This window comes from Pagrus pagrus (assembly GCF_965226575.1).
Source record: "Pagrus pagrus genome assembly, chromosome: 14".
NCBI lineage: Eukaryota > Metazoa > Chordata > Actinopteri > Spariformes > Sparidae > Pagrus > Pagrus pagrus.
In genome coordinates, this window is record NC_140198.1 from 16,500,422 (window position 1) to 16,517,813 (window position 17,392).

At 40.4% G+C, this 17,392-nt stretch overlaps 2 protein-coding genes across 2 annotated transcripts; both read left to right on the top strand.

Moving 5' to 3' along the window:
* Positions 1–63: 63 nt before the first annotated feature.
* Positions 64–2,658, top strand: LOC311269063 (myelin protein zero-like protein 2; the record flags this gene model as incomplete). Its single annotated transcript, XM_084373042.1, has 4 exons — positions 64–107; positions 1,888–2,057; positions 2,155–2,368; positions 2,609–2,658. The coding sequence occupies exons 2-4, from the start codon at positions 1,908–1,910 to the stop codon at positions 2,656–2,658; spliced, it is 414 nt and encodes a 137-aa protein (XP_084229168.1). The 5' UTR covers positions 64–107; positions 1,888–1,907.
* A 1,041-nt stretch (positions 2,659–3,699) lies between these two features.
* On the top strand, positions 3,700–13,492 carry LOC311269392 (myelin protein zero-like protein 2). Its single transcript, XM_084373524.1, has 5 exons — positions 3,700–4,057; positions 9,138–9,298; positions 9,775–9,985; positions 10,299–10,467; positions 11,414–13,492. The coding sequence occupies exons 1-5, from the start codon at positions 3,994–3,996 to the stop codon at positions 11,592–11,594; spliced, it is 786 nt and encodes a 261-aa protein (XP_084229650.1). The 5' UTR covers positions 3,700–3,993; the 3' UTR covers positions 11,595–13,492.
* The last annotated feature ends 3,900 nt before the right edge of the window (positions 13,493–17,392 follow it).

The following is a 17,392-nucleotide window of genomic DNA, read 5'->3' on the forward strand; positions in this document are numbered from 1 at the left end:
TTGTAGGGAATAATCAGTGCATGCTTGAAAATAAAGCAAAGGGAGTTTCATGAGAATTTTCTGCTCACATTTACTTAATATTTTTTTAATGTAATTACTCAACCACCGTAAGTTATTAATGCTGTCAATTTCGATTGTTTTCCCATTTATGTAACGCTTTTGTGACTGGTAACAGCTTGTGTGCTGCAGGCAGCCTTCTTTTAATGATACATGAAGTGGAATAAACTTACAATGACACTTGTTTAATAGCCTCATTTTTAATTGGGTTTTGTTTTTTACGCCCGAGAAGTTTTATCTGCTTCTTCTTCTCTCTTCTTCAGAGTTTCCTTTGTTATGCATATCTAAATAGTCCTATGGGCTCAATTTAACAGTGCCTCTAAATCGTTTTTATAATGCATTAACATCACTGACAGGTTTATGGTTTATAGCATGCACAGTACTGAGACGGAGCCTGGAACAAGAAGCTCTGAAAATCTTCATAATTCATCCATAACCTGCCTCTAGAGCTGATGTGTGTTGTGTCTCAGAAGTTTGTGTTTTAAGCAGCAATCTCTTTCAAATTGGAGATCACTCTTCATCTAGACCATTAAAATCTTTCCGTTTGAATTCTCATATGTAAGAATTTTATATTATATCTATCTTTCTTCGGCTGTAGTTGAATTGCCTCTGTTTCTCCTGATTGAAGTTGGCCCTTGTTGACATGTGTGTACAGTGCCTTAATGTTGTAATATCTGCTGTTGTTGTGCAATTGAAAAACAGACAACTCTTGCATTAACTGACTATTATTTGAGCCATGCAAGTGCGTCAGACATTTGTTAATCCGGGCATTTCCTTGATGAGACGATAACTAAACCGTCCCGGCAGTTTTCCCACAGCTCATGTGTAGACAGGCCCTGAATGTACCGTATAATAACAGGTTAAAAAGTTTAATGTCTAATGTAGCTCCGCCCACCAGGAACTGCAAAACATACAATATTTCCACCATCAATATTCATTTCTCAGGGTTTCTGGTGAGGAGCTGTCAGGAATCTTCAAATTAACTAATTTCCAATTAAGTGATTTTTAGGCAGCATGTTTAATATCATGTGTCAGATGGTTCTGCTATTTGTTCTCCTCGGGGGAACCTCGGTGCCAGGTGAGTTTGAACAACCTCAGTCTTCAATAATGCAAACGGCAACACTGCATGACAGCAAGATGCATGTGAGTTTAATGTGAGTTTAAAAAAAGTTTACAGTCTTTTGAAAACTTACATGAAAATAGCTTTGTTTACAACAGAAGTAGTGTCATTTTATTTTTTATTTGTACCATTATTGTCATTGTTATTTATTTGCACTGTTACATTTGCTCCTTTCCCCCTTTAAATTACTTAATTTTGCACAATCTTCTTGAGACCATAACAAACCATTTCACTTTGTGTGCCTACTTGTACAATTGAGCGTGTGGAAAATACCTCATTGTTCTCCCGTCTCCACAAGAAATGTCAAACTGTCTAACTGTGCCAAACAGTAACGGACCGGTTTGAGCCTCAAATGCAGAATTTCATGGGTGAGCAAATAAAAAAGGCTGACCAGTGTCCAGTTGTCCCTCCGTGTCCAAGCACACATACAATCATTAACCAGAGTTTGTTGCATTATTCTCAAACGTACACTGATTTAGATTCATGTGAAGGTAAAATTGCAAAACTGTCCAACTAGAGACCATTACGCACAAGGAGCTGTTAAACTCTCAATTTTTAGCTACAGACAAGGAACACAAGAAATGTGGGACTTGTGATTTGTTCCAAAGCTGAAGGATAAAACTGGCAAACTAAAAATCTGAAATATTGGTTAATTTGTGTTTGCCGCTGCAGGTCTGTGTGTATAAGCCTGCATGCTTTTGTTTCTCCAGGGGTTCAACAAGTCAGTGGAATGAACATTTACACTGCGAGTGAGGTGGAAGCAGTCAACGGGACAGATGTGAAGCTGAAGTGCATCTTCAATTCCAGTGCTCCTGTGTCACTGCAGTCCGCCTCAGTGGCCTGGTACTTCAAACCCCCTCATCCAGGACATGAGGTGGCGGTATGTGTGGCACCGGACTTTTTCTTTCTTATTGTGTTTCTATGTTATTTATTCAGCCCTGGATAGTGGCTTTAAATATGTACAGTGTATTTTTCAGATATTCTACTACAGTGGGAAGCCGTTTCTGCCCTCTGAAGAGCACTTTAGAGAACATGTGGTGTGGTCAGGGGATCTTGAGAAAAAAGACGCCTCCATCACCTTGCTGCGGGTGTCCCCGGCCTTTAATGGTAACTACAGCTGCAGGGTGCTCAACCCCCCAGACGTGCATGGCATTAATGGAGAGGTTAACCTCAGAGTCGTCAACAAGCCTGGTAGGCCCAGTGACACTTTCTGTCATTATGTGACACAATTTGATGGTCCTGTATGGGCAAGTTTTTAGAGATACACTAGATTTCCACCGCCCGAATGCACTGTTAGTTCTGGTCTCTGAAAGGCTGCGATTGACTGTCACCATAATAAGCCAAAAGTTCAATAAGACGAGTCTGCTGGACCGGGACACATCTTCAGGCTACTGCTCTCTAACTCTGCCTCCCTCTTTGTTTCCTTTGCAGGTTTCAACCTACCTGACTGGTTCCTGGGTTTGTTTGGTGCAGGAGTTTGACAGGTGTTGAAATCATATTGTAACACAAGCAGACAGACAGATGAGTCATTTTTACTTGTAAAACCCTTGTTTTGACCAAGAGGCCCCTAGTGGCAGAAATTACATAAAAATCACCATTTATTTGCTTTGCTGGGTGTTTTGACGTCACCAAACTGAGTCGCACAAAGCCTGAGAAAGCTATGAAAAGACTCCATGCTGCCTGCGTCTAATAATAAATGTAAGATAAAGAGATGGTGTTAATGTCATTCTGTTAATGTTAGAGGAAGGATGACATGTGGCCTAATCACAAAAGATAATGTCTTCAGCATGTACTACCCGGATAAGCCCAAAATGTTGTGGAACAAAGTGCTGTGGGTTGATAAAGTCCGCTCCACACAAACATATCTTTAGAGTATTGTCGTTTTTGTTTTTTCTTACGCTACAAGGCTGAAGAAGGAACATTTTTCATCATATCTTCAGTCTGATAACACATTCAGCTACAAAACAAATTGTGTTGTCACAACTAGTTTCATTTGTTTCTAAATGCACAAACATGGTGAGGAAACATGACGCCTTCATGCCCAGACACTGAGAATGATCTTTTTGGTAAACATTTTTGCTTATTCATAGATTCAAAGAGGGAGGGACTGGGTGACATTTCAAAAAGTAAATGAGGACACAAATTATTAGCCCAAGAAGAATATTTTACTTAAACATATCTGGTGAGGATCTCTAAGTAGTAACAAACCACCAGGAATTCAAAATGTACAGAGATATATCATATTTATATGTGACAGTTGAGAAAATTAACAGAAAACAAAACCTTTGCCTTAATTAAAGTATCTTTTTTTCTCCAGAAGCATTCAGGAAGTCATAATAAGCTCTTGGCTGTTAACACAATCACTACGCCTGTTATACAAAATAAACAATTTCATGTATTTCCAACAGCAATTGAACACAACACGTCGACCTTTGGACTTGAATGAAGACTGATACTTTTTGGCCACAAGATGGAAACAAATCAGAACTTTATAATCAAACAATAACCTTGGTTGTCACCACAAACTGAAGGTGCATGCCTGTGATAAGACGTTAGGGTGATGAGGTGGAGCTGAGTGAGCAGCAGGAATGATAAACAAGTCGAGCCAGAAGTGAGGGAGGCCGTGAACACACCGCCCATCAGGTGTGTGCGCAGGTTGACTCACGTTTCCACCTCCGCAGCGTAGATTCACAGATAACGTCTCCTCAGTGTCGACGCTCCGCTTCGACGTTTGCGCTCCCGACTCCGTTAAATAACACACGTACATGAGGGGACTTTTACAGAGGATTTAACCGGCCGGAGCTGAGGCAGTATCCATGTTTTATCCTCCTATGTATCGGATATGGCTTCTGCTTCTCCTGGGAGGATTCGTGCTGCCAGGTGAGTTTCAACAACTTCCTGGAGTGGAGTGGAGAGGAGAGGCGAGGGGAGCACACCTCATTATGTCGTCGAAAAACAGAGTCAAAGCGAGAGTTTTGGACCCAACAAAGAAACATGACAAAGTCTGGAGGAGTTTGTTTAGTTTCACCGAGCTGTGACATGAATACTCTTACCAGCAAGTAGGACACATGTAAAAAGTAGTGCGGCTGTGTAGTATCGGGGTCACACTGTGCACACCCATACAGACGTTTGGCTTCATGTGTGTCACTGTTGTCGACTGTAAAGTCAATGATTATACTGGATTGTTACACCATTATATATGTATGCACGTAACATTATATATCTTTTGTGTTGCAGTTCATCAAAATGCAAAACCTGACTGTGACAGAGAATATAGGAGAATAAAAAAAAAAGACATGAACTACTGATCAACAATAAATCCATAACTGGCCATCACTGTCAGTCAGTACACACATTTTCAGCAGTGTGTTTTCAAATGTTTTCTGTTTCTGTGGGCTACAGGGCAGACCACGAACATCATGCATCATGAAGTTATGTTATTATTTCCTCTTTTAATAATCAAATCTAGTCCAGTATTTGAAATGTTTCATAACTATTCATCTAAATGTAATGGCTCATTATAGTGTAACATCTAACTATCTCTTGATCGACAGAAAAATGGGTGTGCGTTGTTTAAAGGAGCAATATGTAAGAACTGGAGTCCTGTCGAGTTCATACTCCAAACAAACAGGGGGCAACATACCACCAGGGTAACCACTTACTGCTGCACTGGGGGTGGGGGGGGACAACCTGTGATGCATGAAAGTGCAAATGAACCGTCATCCAAGTCCGAAATTCGGGCAAGATCCACTGAGCCAACTTCACCGACATAAACACAGATGACATCACGCTTGCAAGGCAGCTTTGGACCAGGACAGGACGGGCTAGCCGCTTAGCATGCTAACTTCAGTAGTAAAAAATTGTACATATTGCAACTTTTAAAGTCAAGGAAACATTCAAGCAGCCGCTACAGTGAATCAGACAGATGATCCTTTAGTTTATTATTAATTACTAGCATGTGTCAGCTTTACTAGAGGTTTGATAATCAATGTAACACGAGGCTACAGCTTGAATTCCTGCAGAATCAGTGCAATTTAACCCTGAACCCTGAACCCTGAACCCTAACCCTGGAAAAGTCTCAAAACTCAGGAAGGCTTTCATTTTGGATAATACTGGAGGGCTAGCAAAGATCCCTCCCTAAAGGGCAATAAAACACTCCAGTCTAGTCAAGTTCTGCGTGAATAAGTTGGATCTACGCCTCTGACAGGAGGTATTGGTATTTACAGCAGGACTATTGTTTCTGTTGTTTTGTCCGCCCAGACCAACAATTTAACGCTGCCACCTCTGTGTGCTCAACAGTTCATTTTGTGAGAGTGTATTGGTGTTGATTTCTTGTGTTCAGCAAGTTTTAAGAGGTCAACAACTATATTTGTGTAATATATTAGTGTTTTAGTAAAATGCACAGCACCGGTATAGATGCCATTATTTGATTGATTTTGGGAAACCACTCTGATGGACCTGATGGTGATGCTGATGTAAATTAATAAATATGGGGACTGAAGCTTGTACTGTGTATGAAGGCACTAATCTATAGTGGTAGTAGTTAGAGTAACTACTTTATAACTTGAGGACACAAATCACAAATCAACAATGCATTGAATTCAGTGCTCATTTTAGCACCGGTAAGTGTAAATTCTGGCCCGACTACGTGACAAGTGAGCGCTGACATACAGTATGTTGGCCTCGAAGAAGACATACCATTTGCCTGCTGGTTGGCATCAGGTTTTGTTTTGCTTCATTAGTCTGCCAGTTGTGAATGTGAAGGAGCTGTTTGGACAGGCAAGCCTGGAAACACCAGGTGTGGTGGGCTGGATTATAAGGCTACACAGTGCTTTCCATTTAGTGCAATTACAGATGAATCTATGGCAGAGATTGTAGACGTTTAAATTTTAGGTTGAAGACAGTCAGTCGGAGGGCACCTGCCATGAAAGTGTCACTACCGTAGAGTTGCGTTTAAGGTCGTATGTCTGATAAGTAGTTTCTTGACACGACAGTGGAACGATAACATGGAGAAGGCTTTGTAACACAAATAATGATTCATAATGTCCTTGGGCTCGTTCCACTGAGGAAGATATTACGGAAGAGTTGAAACTTAACTATGACTTTTCTCACAATTAGCTCAGACCTGTGTATCAACAGCTGCAAAGGGTTGGGAAGCTTTTCATCCGTTCATTTAATTGGAGATTTAAAAAAAGGGGGGAGGGTGGGGTGATAGAAAATGTACTAAAACATCTTCACGAAAGAAATTCCAGTTCTGGATACAAATGGAAAGAGAAAAAAGAGTAAAATATTAAACATCCGCAACCATCTGAAAGAAAGTATACAGTATATGTAGCTGTTATTGATGTGTATGAGCTACAGTAATAGCTACCTGCCTCTGGAAATAATTTGGCAACATAATAGCATATATTGTTAGAATAGTAACATATGTTAACAGTAGCGACTTGTAGTCAGATATCAAACATGCTATGAATATGCAGTATGTGTTTAATGTTTGTGATGCGATCAATGCCACCAGCCTCACCACGGGGTACTAAAAGAGACTTGACTTGACTTGACTCCAGTTTTGATTCTGCTTATTCATCTCATTCCTTTATCGTTCACTTCCTGATAACTTTGTTGACACAAGCTCACACAGGTTTTATGGGTTGATTCAGTTTTATTGCGCAATCTGTGTCAGGCAAATACTGTACTGTCGAACTCAAAGGTCTCCATCACAGTGTCTGCAGGAACTAACGTGATGATATAAGAAAAATAGTCACCAAAAAGCAACATAGTTTTTTTTTTATTAATCACTCATGGGAAAATATTTACATCATATTTGCACAACATCTGTTTATTGTTTAGGTATTCAAGGAAAAATAGAAACCGCTAAGGCTGCAGGAGGTGTTGGATAGGGCTGGGTGATTTTTGAAGACATTTTTAAAATGTATTTATGTTTAGTTGAATTATATTTAATGTTCAAGGAAATACACTGTTAAAAAATGTGTTTTGTTTTTTAAGTTCAGTAAATAAGCGATCAGCTGTAGTATTTATTAAAGGTAAAGCAGCCCTCGCCCCTAAAATACTCACAGACGACATCCTCCTGTGATTTAGCTGCATGGTTTTCAAACAAATGTTGCATATTGTTTGTAATGCCAGTCTTGGTTGAAATAAATATTATATAAATTTAACCTTTGTCGCCAGGTTCTGTCAAATAAACCAAGACAACCAACTTCCTTTTCCTTCCATGTCTCGTGATGGAGAAAAAAAGTTGTGACTTCCCGGTGAAAGGTTTCTCTGTGCACCAATAAGAAGGAACTGTTAATGTTGGAACTGAACACGTTTTCAGGAATGAGACAAAGAAACAAGTCTCAGTGGAAACTGATGTGAGTTTAACAGATCAAGTGACAGGAATGAAAAGTAGATAAATGCATGGCACACTACAAATTGAATGAGAAGTACAGTAAGGCTACAATTTTTGAGGGAAAATTGCAAAAGAAGTCTCTCTGGCTGATACCTGAACTTGTTTGCTGTGCCACTGTTGTGTGCCCTCATTTCAGGTTTATTGAAAGTCCTTTTATTTTGAAGGGGTTCATCCTCTATCTGTTATCCACTGTCAGTAAGCATGTTTATTGCTTTATGTGTCCGTGGGTTCTCCATACAGAGATACTGACCTAGTCTTTACCAAATACTATTATCCTGTTTAATGTAGTTTTCTTCTGCAATCATAAACATTATTTCATCCCTCCCCGGGATTACAGAACATTCTCGGCGTCTTTATCTGTAGTTTATTAGCAGGAATGCTTTAATCCACGGGAGGAATCTGCAGGTCTGCCCATCACTGTGGCTGACAGTCATGCAGATTTAGCTCCACTATTTAACTTTACCAGTACCCCTGAAGGAGATACTGTATGAAACTTAACCAAGATTTCAAGTAAAAGTATTTTAGGTCACTAATAAGATACATCCAGACATCCAGACCTGCTCTTTTCAGATTAGAAGAATTTGCTGTGTTTTTGTGTCTGTACTTGTACACACGTAATCATTAACCCAAAGTATGCGTAGCTCCCATTGGATTATTTGAATCATTTGCTCTCTTGTTTGCTGTACTGAGTGAAGTCATGTAGAAAAGTGGAAAATCTCAAGCAGTGGGTGTAAAAAAGATTGTGAGCAGCTGTCGTCACAAGAAACTGATAGATTACAGTTTATAGCTACAAACAATGAACACCAGAGCTCTGTGTCACTCTGCTCTGAACTGTCGAGGACGTTGCTGTGTTAAATAAACAGTTGGAGATATGTGTGGTGTGAACAGCTCTGTTTTTGTTTGAATGGTTAAATGAATGGCTGACGAATGAAATAAGAAACGTAATCACCTGGGTGGATTGAAGTATAACTGGTGTGTGTATGAGTCCGGTGGTGGAGGTGTATGATAAAGGAGACAGATGCTTTTTTTGTTTTTCCTTTACTTTGGTGTTTTATATAGGTTCATGTAAATGTAAAAGATCCTACAGGGGAAAGAAAAACAACAGAAGCTGCTCTCTCCCACGGAAAACACTGCTCCTGAAACGCCTCGTCGGTAGTCTCTCCTATGATTCCGTGACTCCATGACATCACACTACATCACCATGTCACACATTTGCATAAATTATGCCTAGCAACCAATTTGGCACTAAGAACTGATTTAGTACAGCTGCTCTGTTGTTGTTAGCGTTGCTGGCTCAGGCATGTGTGAGCTCACCAATCAGAGGACACTGTGTATTGAGGAGGGGGGACCTTAAAGAGACAGGAGCCAAAACAGTGTTTCAGATAGTGGGGGAATACAGAGCTGCAGCACTGGACAGTACGAGAAAACTGATGTGCTTTTTGAGCATTAAGCATATAAACCTATTCTAGTAGTAACCCAAAATAAAATGATGAACCTGAAAATTAGCTTTAATTTTGATCAGTGTTCTTTCTCACTTTGTTGTCTTTATTGCAGGGGTCAGTGGAATAACTATTTACACTCCGGGTGAGGTGGAAGCAGTCAACGGGACAAATGTGAGACTGAAGTGCACCTTCTCTTCGACTCAATCAGTGTCGCCTAAGACCGTCTCGGTGTCCTGGAACTTCCGTCCCTTAAATTCAGGATCGGAGGAGTCGGTGTGTAGAAACTTTTTTAACGTCTTTTTATGAAATTGCTTGGAATGTGTCTTTGTTGTATATTTCATGTCATTATTAATGAAATCAAGGGCCTTGTAACCGTTGATCATGAAGATTTTCAGATAAATAACACCATGTTCGGGTAATTGTCTCATCTCTATTCTTGTAACAATAGCCTTGGAATACTGATATATTTGCCGTCTTTCACAAGTTTTAGTTTGCATTATTCCACTTGCAACACTTAAAAGAAGCTGCCAACATACACAGCAAAACAGCACCTCAGTGACCACAGATATGAATAGCATGAAACTCATATGTTAATGTGGTAGTTCAGAGAGTGATATGTGACAGGAAATGAGGCTGAAGTCACCACAGCATCTGCGTTTTATAAGTTTTGTACCAGCAGAACTTTCTGATGATTGCTAATTTAGTTTGTTGTCATTTGTGTGGATTGTGTGTGTGTGTTTGTGTGTCAGGTCTTTTACTACCAGGAGGTACCGTACCCTCCTGAGCGTGGCCGTTTTAAAGACCGTGCGGTGTGGTCGGGAGATATTTCGAGAAAGGATGTCTCCATCACCCTGCATGAGGTGCCCCCGACCTTTAATGGCACCTACACCTGCCAGGTGCGCAACCCTCCAGATGTGCACGGCAGTAATGGAGAGATCGTCCTCTCGGTCGTCAACAAAGGTCAGACTGGCGGTGTTGCATGACTTTCTACAGCATCAAAATAGCAATGTTGGAGGCGCTTTTAACTTATTTTTGCTTTATTTCTTATTCTTGCCCTTGTCTTCCCAGAGCAGGTAGGAGCTCTGTCTTGCTCAAGATAACTTGAGAAATTAGGATGTGTGAAGTGAAGTGAAGGACAATGTGTTTGATTACTGGGACACTGTTTTATTTTTCATTTCAGTGGTATCTATGTTATGTTTTCTCAAATAAATTCCCCAACAGGGAGCATTCAGCCTTCACTCTTATCACTGATTTTGGGCCTTGTTGCTTCTAGCTTCCGTCTCTGAGATCGGTGTCCTGGCCGCAGCAGTCGGAGGCGCCTGCGGTGCAATCCTGATCCTGCTCGGTATCGTCGTGGCGGTGAGGTTCTGCAGGAGAAAGCACATGGGCAACGACATTGAGCTGAGCCCACGGGAGCAAGAGTGGAAGGACCCGACCGTGTGGTGAGGGCCAGACAGCTGGAGCTACTCTGCTCCTCTTCTTCTTGGGACAGGTGTGGAGTGTGATCGGGCTGTTTGGGTCCACTCTGCTGGAAAAGACAAAAGAAAGCTGAGGGTGGGAAGGCACCTTTTTCTTCCATGTTTGCTCCTCCAATGTGCACCTCTCAGATATAACTGTTTGTTTACTTCAGTATTAGAGATAAAAAGTACCACCCTTCCCATTTGTTGTAAATCTTAATATACTTTTGCGTGTTTTTACCAAAAGTTGCCAGTGATTGTAATTGCTAACTTAATTAAGAGATTTTTAAGCTGTAGGTAGGAGATGTAAATATGGAGGGATTTTCTAACCACATGCTGTTCTTCAGCTTCGAGCTTTGATTCACAGCAACAGTGTGACTGATTTGCTCCTTCATTATATAATCATAGAATGACCAGCTTTTTAAGAATCATTAGTTGTTTTATTATGTGTTTTATGACTGAATCATCACCTCCAAACAAAAAATTGATAACATCACTAAAGGGCACAACGAGCACTTCACACGTGATACTGCTGCCGTGAATTGAGTCATTTTCTGGGCAAAACCCTCCACTTTTCTCTGTGTGAAGGGGCTGCATTAACAACTACTGCTTCACAGTATATGCCACTTTTAATTTGTGAATACAGGTAAAGAATTTTAAAAAAACAGAGAAACATGAACTGGTTTTGTTGTGGTCGTCTGTCGGCAGAAGGAAGCAGAAATTCTGTGTGGTTACTGTGGCTGGGTTTGTTTCGAGCTGAGGATTCTGGGTATTGTATTCTTTCTCTGTTATTTTGTTAAGGGAGGTTTCCTGAGGTTGATCAACGGGCTTCTTTATTTGCTACACTTTCCATGCGGCCAGATATCCATGAGTAGCCTGTCTCATTGTTTACGTCTGTGTGATTGAATTTGTTTTGTGGGGGTGTCGTCAGTTTACCCGAAGAGGCAGTTCATCTGAAAATGGTGATGCCGGAGAAAGAAGCTGATAGTTCAGATGATGAAGAGTCTGAACCCAGCAGCGGAGATGATGAGGAAGAGGAAGGCCTCGAAGAGGGAGATGACGACGACGATGATGATGATGACGACGATGATGGTGGTGACGATGATGATTAAATGGACACACTAGATTGATTAATATCGTCTTTCCGATTATGACATCCTCCTTGTTACCCTTCATTTACACGATTCAGTGTCACATGTAATTTATTGTACATTTTTAGAGCTCAGTGCACTACGATTACTGAATTACATTAAAGGGGCCGTTAACTCCAAGATCAAAAAATACATATTTTTCCTCTTACCTGGGTGTGAGTTGCCAAGCTCAGGGGCGCCGCTAGGGATTTTGGGCCCCATAAAAAGAATCTTTACAGGGCCCCCCAACACAGCGGCGAAATTTTTTGATGCTATTTTAGCATATAATTTCATCATCATTAGGGGCCTCTCTGGGCCCCCCTCAATCATGGGCCCCTAGAATCCATCTCCTTTACCCCCCCTTTTTGGCGCCCCTGGCCAAGCTACAGAGGTATCAGCCGTCGAGCTCTAGTATTATAATGGAACTTGATACCGCTCAACTTTTTGGTGCTCAAAGCGACAACATTTCTTTTGAAAAACTCAACAGCAATGTCTCTTTCCAGAAATCATGACCCTGTTACTCAAGGTAATCCACAGACCTTGTTGTGAGCAGTTTTATGCAAGAACTGCCCTCTTTCTGTATCACTTTGCAGAAGGAAACCTGCATCTACTCATGGACGAGAGGCTCGTGCTTGTGACAGCACGGGATATAAACATTAATAGCGTCTTCCAGGTTGAACTGTAAGTTAGCAACCCTCGTTAGCTAGCCTCTAGTTTCATTACAGACACACACCAAAATAATCTAGATGGATAAATAGCACTACAGGTAAGAGAAAAAATATGTGTTATTGATTTTAAGGTGAACTTTCCCTTTAATACATAACAGTAAATAATAAAAGAGAACTGCACCGACTTGGCATTGCACTCCTTTAACATTGTTATACTCACAATGGACTTTTTTTATTATTATTATTATCAAAATCAATGCAGCCGAATCAGAGATATTGTCTCTTTCATTCAAAGCAGTCTACTTTCTCGTGACAACCTGCTGCCTACATTTCCTACAATACAACTTCCCCTACCAATGTTCAGTCAGAGATTCTGTGTTATGCTTATTGTGGTTAATTTAGCCTCGAGCTGCTAGCTTCAGGCAGAGATGGGGAGTGGGCTACAGAGGCTTGGTAAGCTCACTTCTTTCTAACTCCACACCCCCAGATTGAACTAAGCCCCAACTAATGCTGACTCAAGTGACATCACTAGGGGCAATCTATCAGAATACTTTTTGTGCAACAGTTTTTCAACTGTCTGACTTTGATGTGTAAATCAGTGGCGTTCCCCTTTAATTTCTGTTTGTTTGATGGATGCGAGTCTGGTTTGTTGTATATGACTGCTTTAACTTTAACTTTTTTGTGCTAATTTGACTGGAGTTCCATGTAGCTGCTGCTGGAAATACTGCCTTAGATCAATATTGTGAAAAGTAATTCATTTTCATGTTAAATAAATGGACTCCAGAGTTTTAGAGAGAGCAGCCAGACGTATTTGGCTCTTTGTTCATGGCACCCCATACGAGTGCAGATAGTGTTTGTCCATTTGTGCTGTTGCCAGATTTAATATTTCACCCATTTAATTTTCTAAAAGCCTCAGTCGAGAGGGGACAAATCATAAAAGTAAGAAACGGCTTTTAACTGTGACATAATGCGTCTTTTCAGAGGGGTATGAATGCTGCTGGAGAAGAAACAGGAAAACGGTTGCCTTCATTAAATATTTGTTTCCAGGGAGTCCACCATGAAATCTACATAATCAAACCAAGTGGCAACATTGCACAAATGATTTTATGTTTTGATTTTGTATATAGTGTAAAATAGTCAGAGCTTTACACTTTTGTAACTCCTGAAATGTCGTCATTAGCAACTTGAATAAAGAAATGTTTTATGAAATGATTCACTAGCATGAAGTGTATTTTGATTAAGTGCTCTGAGTGTTGGAACAGATGAGCCCTTCAAGTGAACAGATTGGGTGGGTGAGTGTGAAATGCCACTCCTTTATGTGTCATACATGACAATGAGTTATAGTCACACTTCCTGGCCTTAAAACAGCTGGGCAAAGCTCGTAGTTTATTCAGTTTTTCTGTTCCAACAGTGTTCTCGAAATTACATTTTTAAAACCTACACCTACTGAACAATCACGAGAACACCACATGCACTGCTGTTATATCGCTCACATCAGTATTCATCGGTTGTGTGATTGGAGCATGAATTCAGAAAAACGAGGCATATAGGACACATCACCCCCTGGTGGTATTATGAAATCTATTTTTGCGTAGTGTTAAAGTGGAAGTATTCTTCTTTAACACCACCCATGCTTCATATCCATCCTCTTAAAACAAGACAAACAAAACTGATGTATGTGTGTGACATGTGTGGACCTGTCTGGGTGGAAGCCTCTCCTCACTGGCTCTTTGGCTCAGTGTACATTGTGCATAATACTGCTTATGAAATGAAAACATGCCCCGCTGAACAGGTTCTTTCTTTGCATGAATGGGTTAAGCGCTGTTAACAAATACCTTTCCAAGCAATAGACATGAGGCTATTATAAGACCTCTTACGATCAATTAACTTTTTTTTAACATAAGATCAGCAAGAGAAAAAAAACAGCTAGTTATGGGTAAGAAATGCACAACACTTTTGATCACAGTCAATGTAAATGTTGTTCAGCATAGTCCAAGTTGATAGTCCAACCAAGAGAAATGTCTTGTGCTTTTGTAGCCCCAGTTAGAGCCTCTCATGTCATAGATATTCTATAAACAGTCTGCGTTTTTCTCATTTTATTTTTTAAACATCACTGGTTAGTTATCTTTAAACATATAATATGTAACTTCTGCCACTAGGGGGCTCTCTATCGAAACACCAAAAAAGTGAGTTTATCGTCACTCCAGTTTATCAACCTGACTGCAGCTCCTATCCGCAGAGATGACCTCCGTTTTTGGGTGTTTATGCTCTAATATTGACTGACGACGGGAGCTGGAGGGGAAACTAAGCTTTAGGAGCTTTCCACCTTTACTCTCCTCCATGTAACGTCTCACTCGGGGATCGACGCATCTCGACTGCTCGTGTTCATGTGTAGAGACCCTGGTGATACTACGAGCAAAGTTTCATGTTGTGTCAAGTCTTCTTAGTGTTTTAAAAATAGCATTTTGGCTACCGTAAAGTTGCCCCTAGCACGCAATTGAAAATGTCAGCGAGCTCCTAACTCATTGCTGGTTGAGAAGTAGTGTGCTGAGAAAGTTGTGTCTGTGTGAGGGGGATCCCAGCGCTCAGGGAGGACTCATAAATAACTACAAATAACTAATGTTATGGAAATCTGTTGTATGTTTTGTTACACGTTTCTGGATTTTTTTTTTTTTTTTATATATCCAAATATCGGATTTTTAAATCACCAAATATTTGTATCGGTATTGGCCTTAAAAATCCTTTATCGGTCGGGCTCTAATAATTACATATAAGCTGCTATTCCAAATATTTTAACCAATTGTGTTGCAAGTGCATTTAAAGCTGGTTTATGTTCAAGTAAACGCTGTGATCTGGTTTTCTTCCCCAAATAGAAATTGTGAGTTGCAGAAAGCCATTGTGAATCAAGCCGAAGTCTGACCAGCCTACTCTGTTGTGTAAGTGGTGTGTTCACAAATGAGAAATGTAATACACTTGAGGTAAAACTAAGGAAAATTACAATTATAAAACCGACAGTTGACATTAGGACTGAAACAGGTGAAGTATTAAGTGAAAAAACGGAGTATACAAAAACAATACAAAACCCGAGCTGGCCAGAGGGAGGTACATTTGATGAAAGAGTGTGTGAGGATATGGAGGTCAGAATTAAAGACTACAAGCCAAAAGACAAAAATAAGAAGAGAAAACAAAAAAGAGAAAAAGAATTTGAGATAATGAGACTGTTCAAAATTGAAGGGGTTACATTTAGAAAGAGGTTAAAAGAAAATCATGAAAACTCCCAACCCCTGTACAGTCCCCTCAATCGTGCAGTGCAGCAAAAAAGGGAGAGAATCCAAAGACGTCACAAATACTTGATTGCTATGCAGAAAGGAGAATGAGTGAGGAAGCGAGAGGAGCATCGTATTGGATAGAAATAGACCAGGGAGAGCGAGCCAAAGACCTAGAAAAGACAAGGGTTCAAGAGTTAGAGGAAGACATAGATCAGGACTTTGCTGCATGTGTTGAGAAATTTGAGAATGAGACAGGAAAAATGCAGAACAGAAGCAGGCTCGAGCAACAAGGAGCAGGGTAAGAATTAACGAACAGACAGGTCAGCAGACAAGAGAAGAGCAAGTAGAAGAGAGACGAGTGTTTGGAGGCAGCCTTATGTTTGCCACAGGAAGGGAAGGAAGTAATGGGAGTTTAAGAGACCGAAATGAACTGCGAGTCCCGACCAGATACCCTGACAATACTCTGATGGCCAATACCCAGTCTTGATAAGGGGATCACAAGGGCATTACATACCGTGGCAGACGCTCGACCTCGAGGGGCTGATCTCCAGACTACCTGACATATAAGAGGGGGCCAATAAATGGATAAAACAATTTGAGGAAGAAACAGTGGGCAAAATACTGGCACTCATTGCACATGCAGTTGCAAAATTCAGAAAGGAGGAGCAGAGACTAGCAATGCAAGAAAGAGACATTCAAAGAAAAGTTACACGAGTGCAGTTAACTGACTTGGCTAACAAAAACAAGGAAAAAATCCAAGTTCCTGTCATGGACAATAAAACGCCTGTTGAAGCAACTGTCGCTGCGCCTCCGGCTCCTCCCACCTACGCTCCCCAAAACCCCCCGACCGATGTCAGTACCTATCAAAAGCCACAGTACTCTCAGATGAGAGGACCACCACAAATGACACAGGGGCAGGGACGAGGAGGAAGACACAGACACAGAGACTGCCCATCAAATCCATGGTCAAATGACAATGGGGGAAGACAGATGTCCATGATGGCAACCACAAAGGTGGCAGAGGCTCAGCTGGCACAAATGGTGACCGAACATCCAGATTTGTTCCCAACACCTGATTACTACATGGACTCGGACAGTGAATCAAAGGTATAACTGTTCTATGAATGTGAACAAGGACTGAACTTTGAAATAAAGAATTAAAGGATTTCAACATGTGCCTGTACTGTGACTTCTGGACACCTGTGATGAAGACATTGTAGTAGTTGCCAAAGAATGGACTGATCGAAAAGCATAAAAGGACAAAAGCAATATAATCAAAAAAATGTATTATGCATATTCTGAAATTTAATCAACAAATTATAGTCGAATTTGTTCTATTTTTGTGTGACAGTATAATGAACTATATTCTGTTTTACAACCTGCCCTAAAAAAGGTTTTGATATGCACAAGCTATGCCAAACTTATGAAGTCTATATCAAGTCATGAAGTGTTTCATTAATCAGTACTATAATATGTGTATCGAAGGAATGAGAAGGTTAAAAGCTCTGAGTTTGGGATGTTCCCTATTTAACAGTGTTACTGGATTCATACGAAGAATAACGAAAGATGGAAGTGTTAATATCGAACAAATGTTGTTTTCATACCATATTTGTCATTTAAGTTTTAATGTTACGCTACTATTCCATTTTATAGTCGTCTAAGTTACACATAACTGCATACTGCAGGCAAACGCTAACGGTAACGTTTGGCCATGCTTACATGACATTTATAGCAAATGTGTATATGCAATATGTATAACCATTGTATGATCAAGTCATGTAAACAATGTGAGCCTTAGGTGGTCGTCCAGATCATTTAAAGTAAAAGCAATTTTTTAATCCTA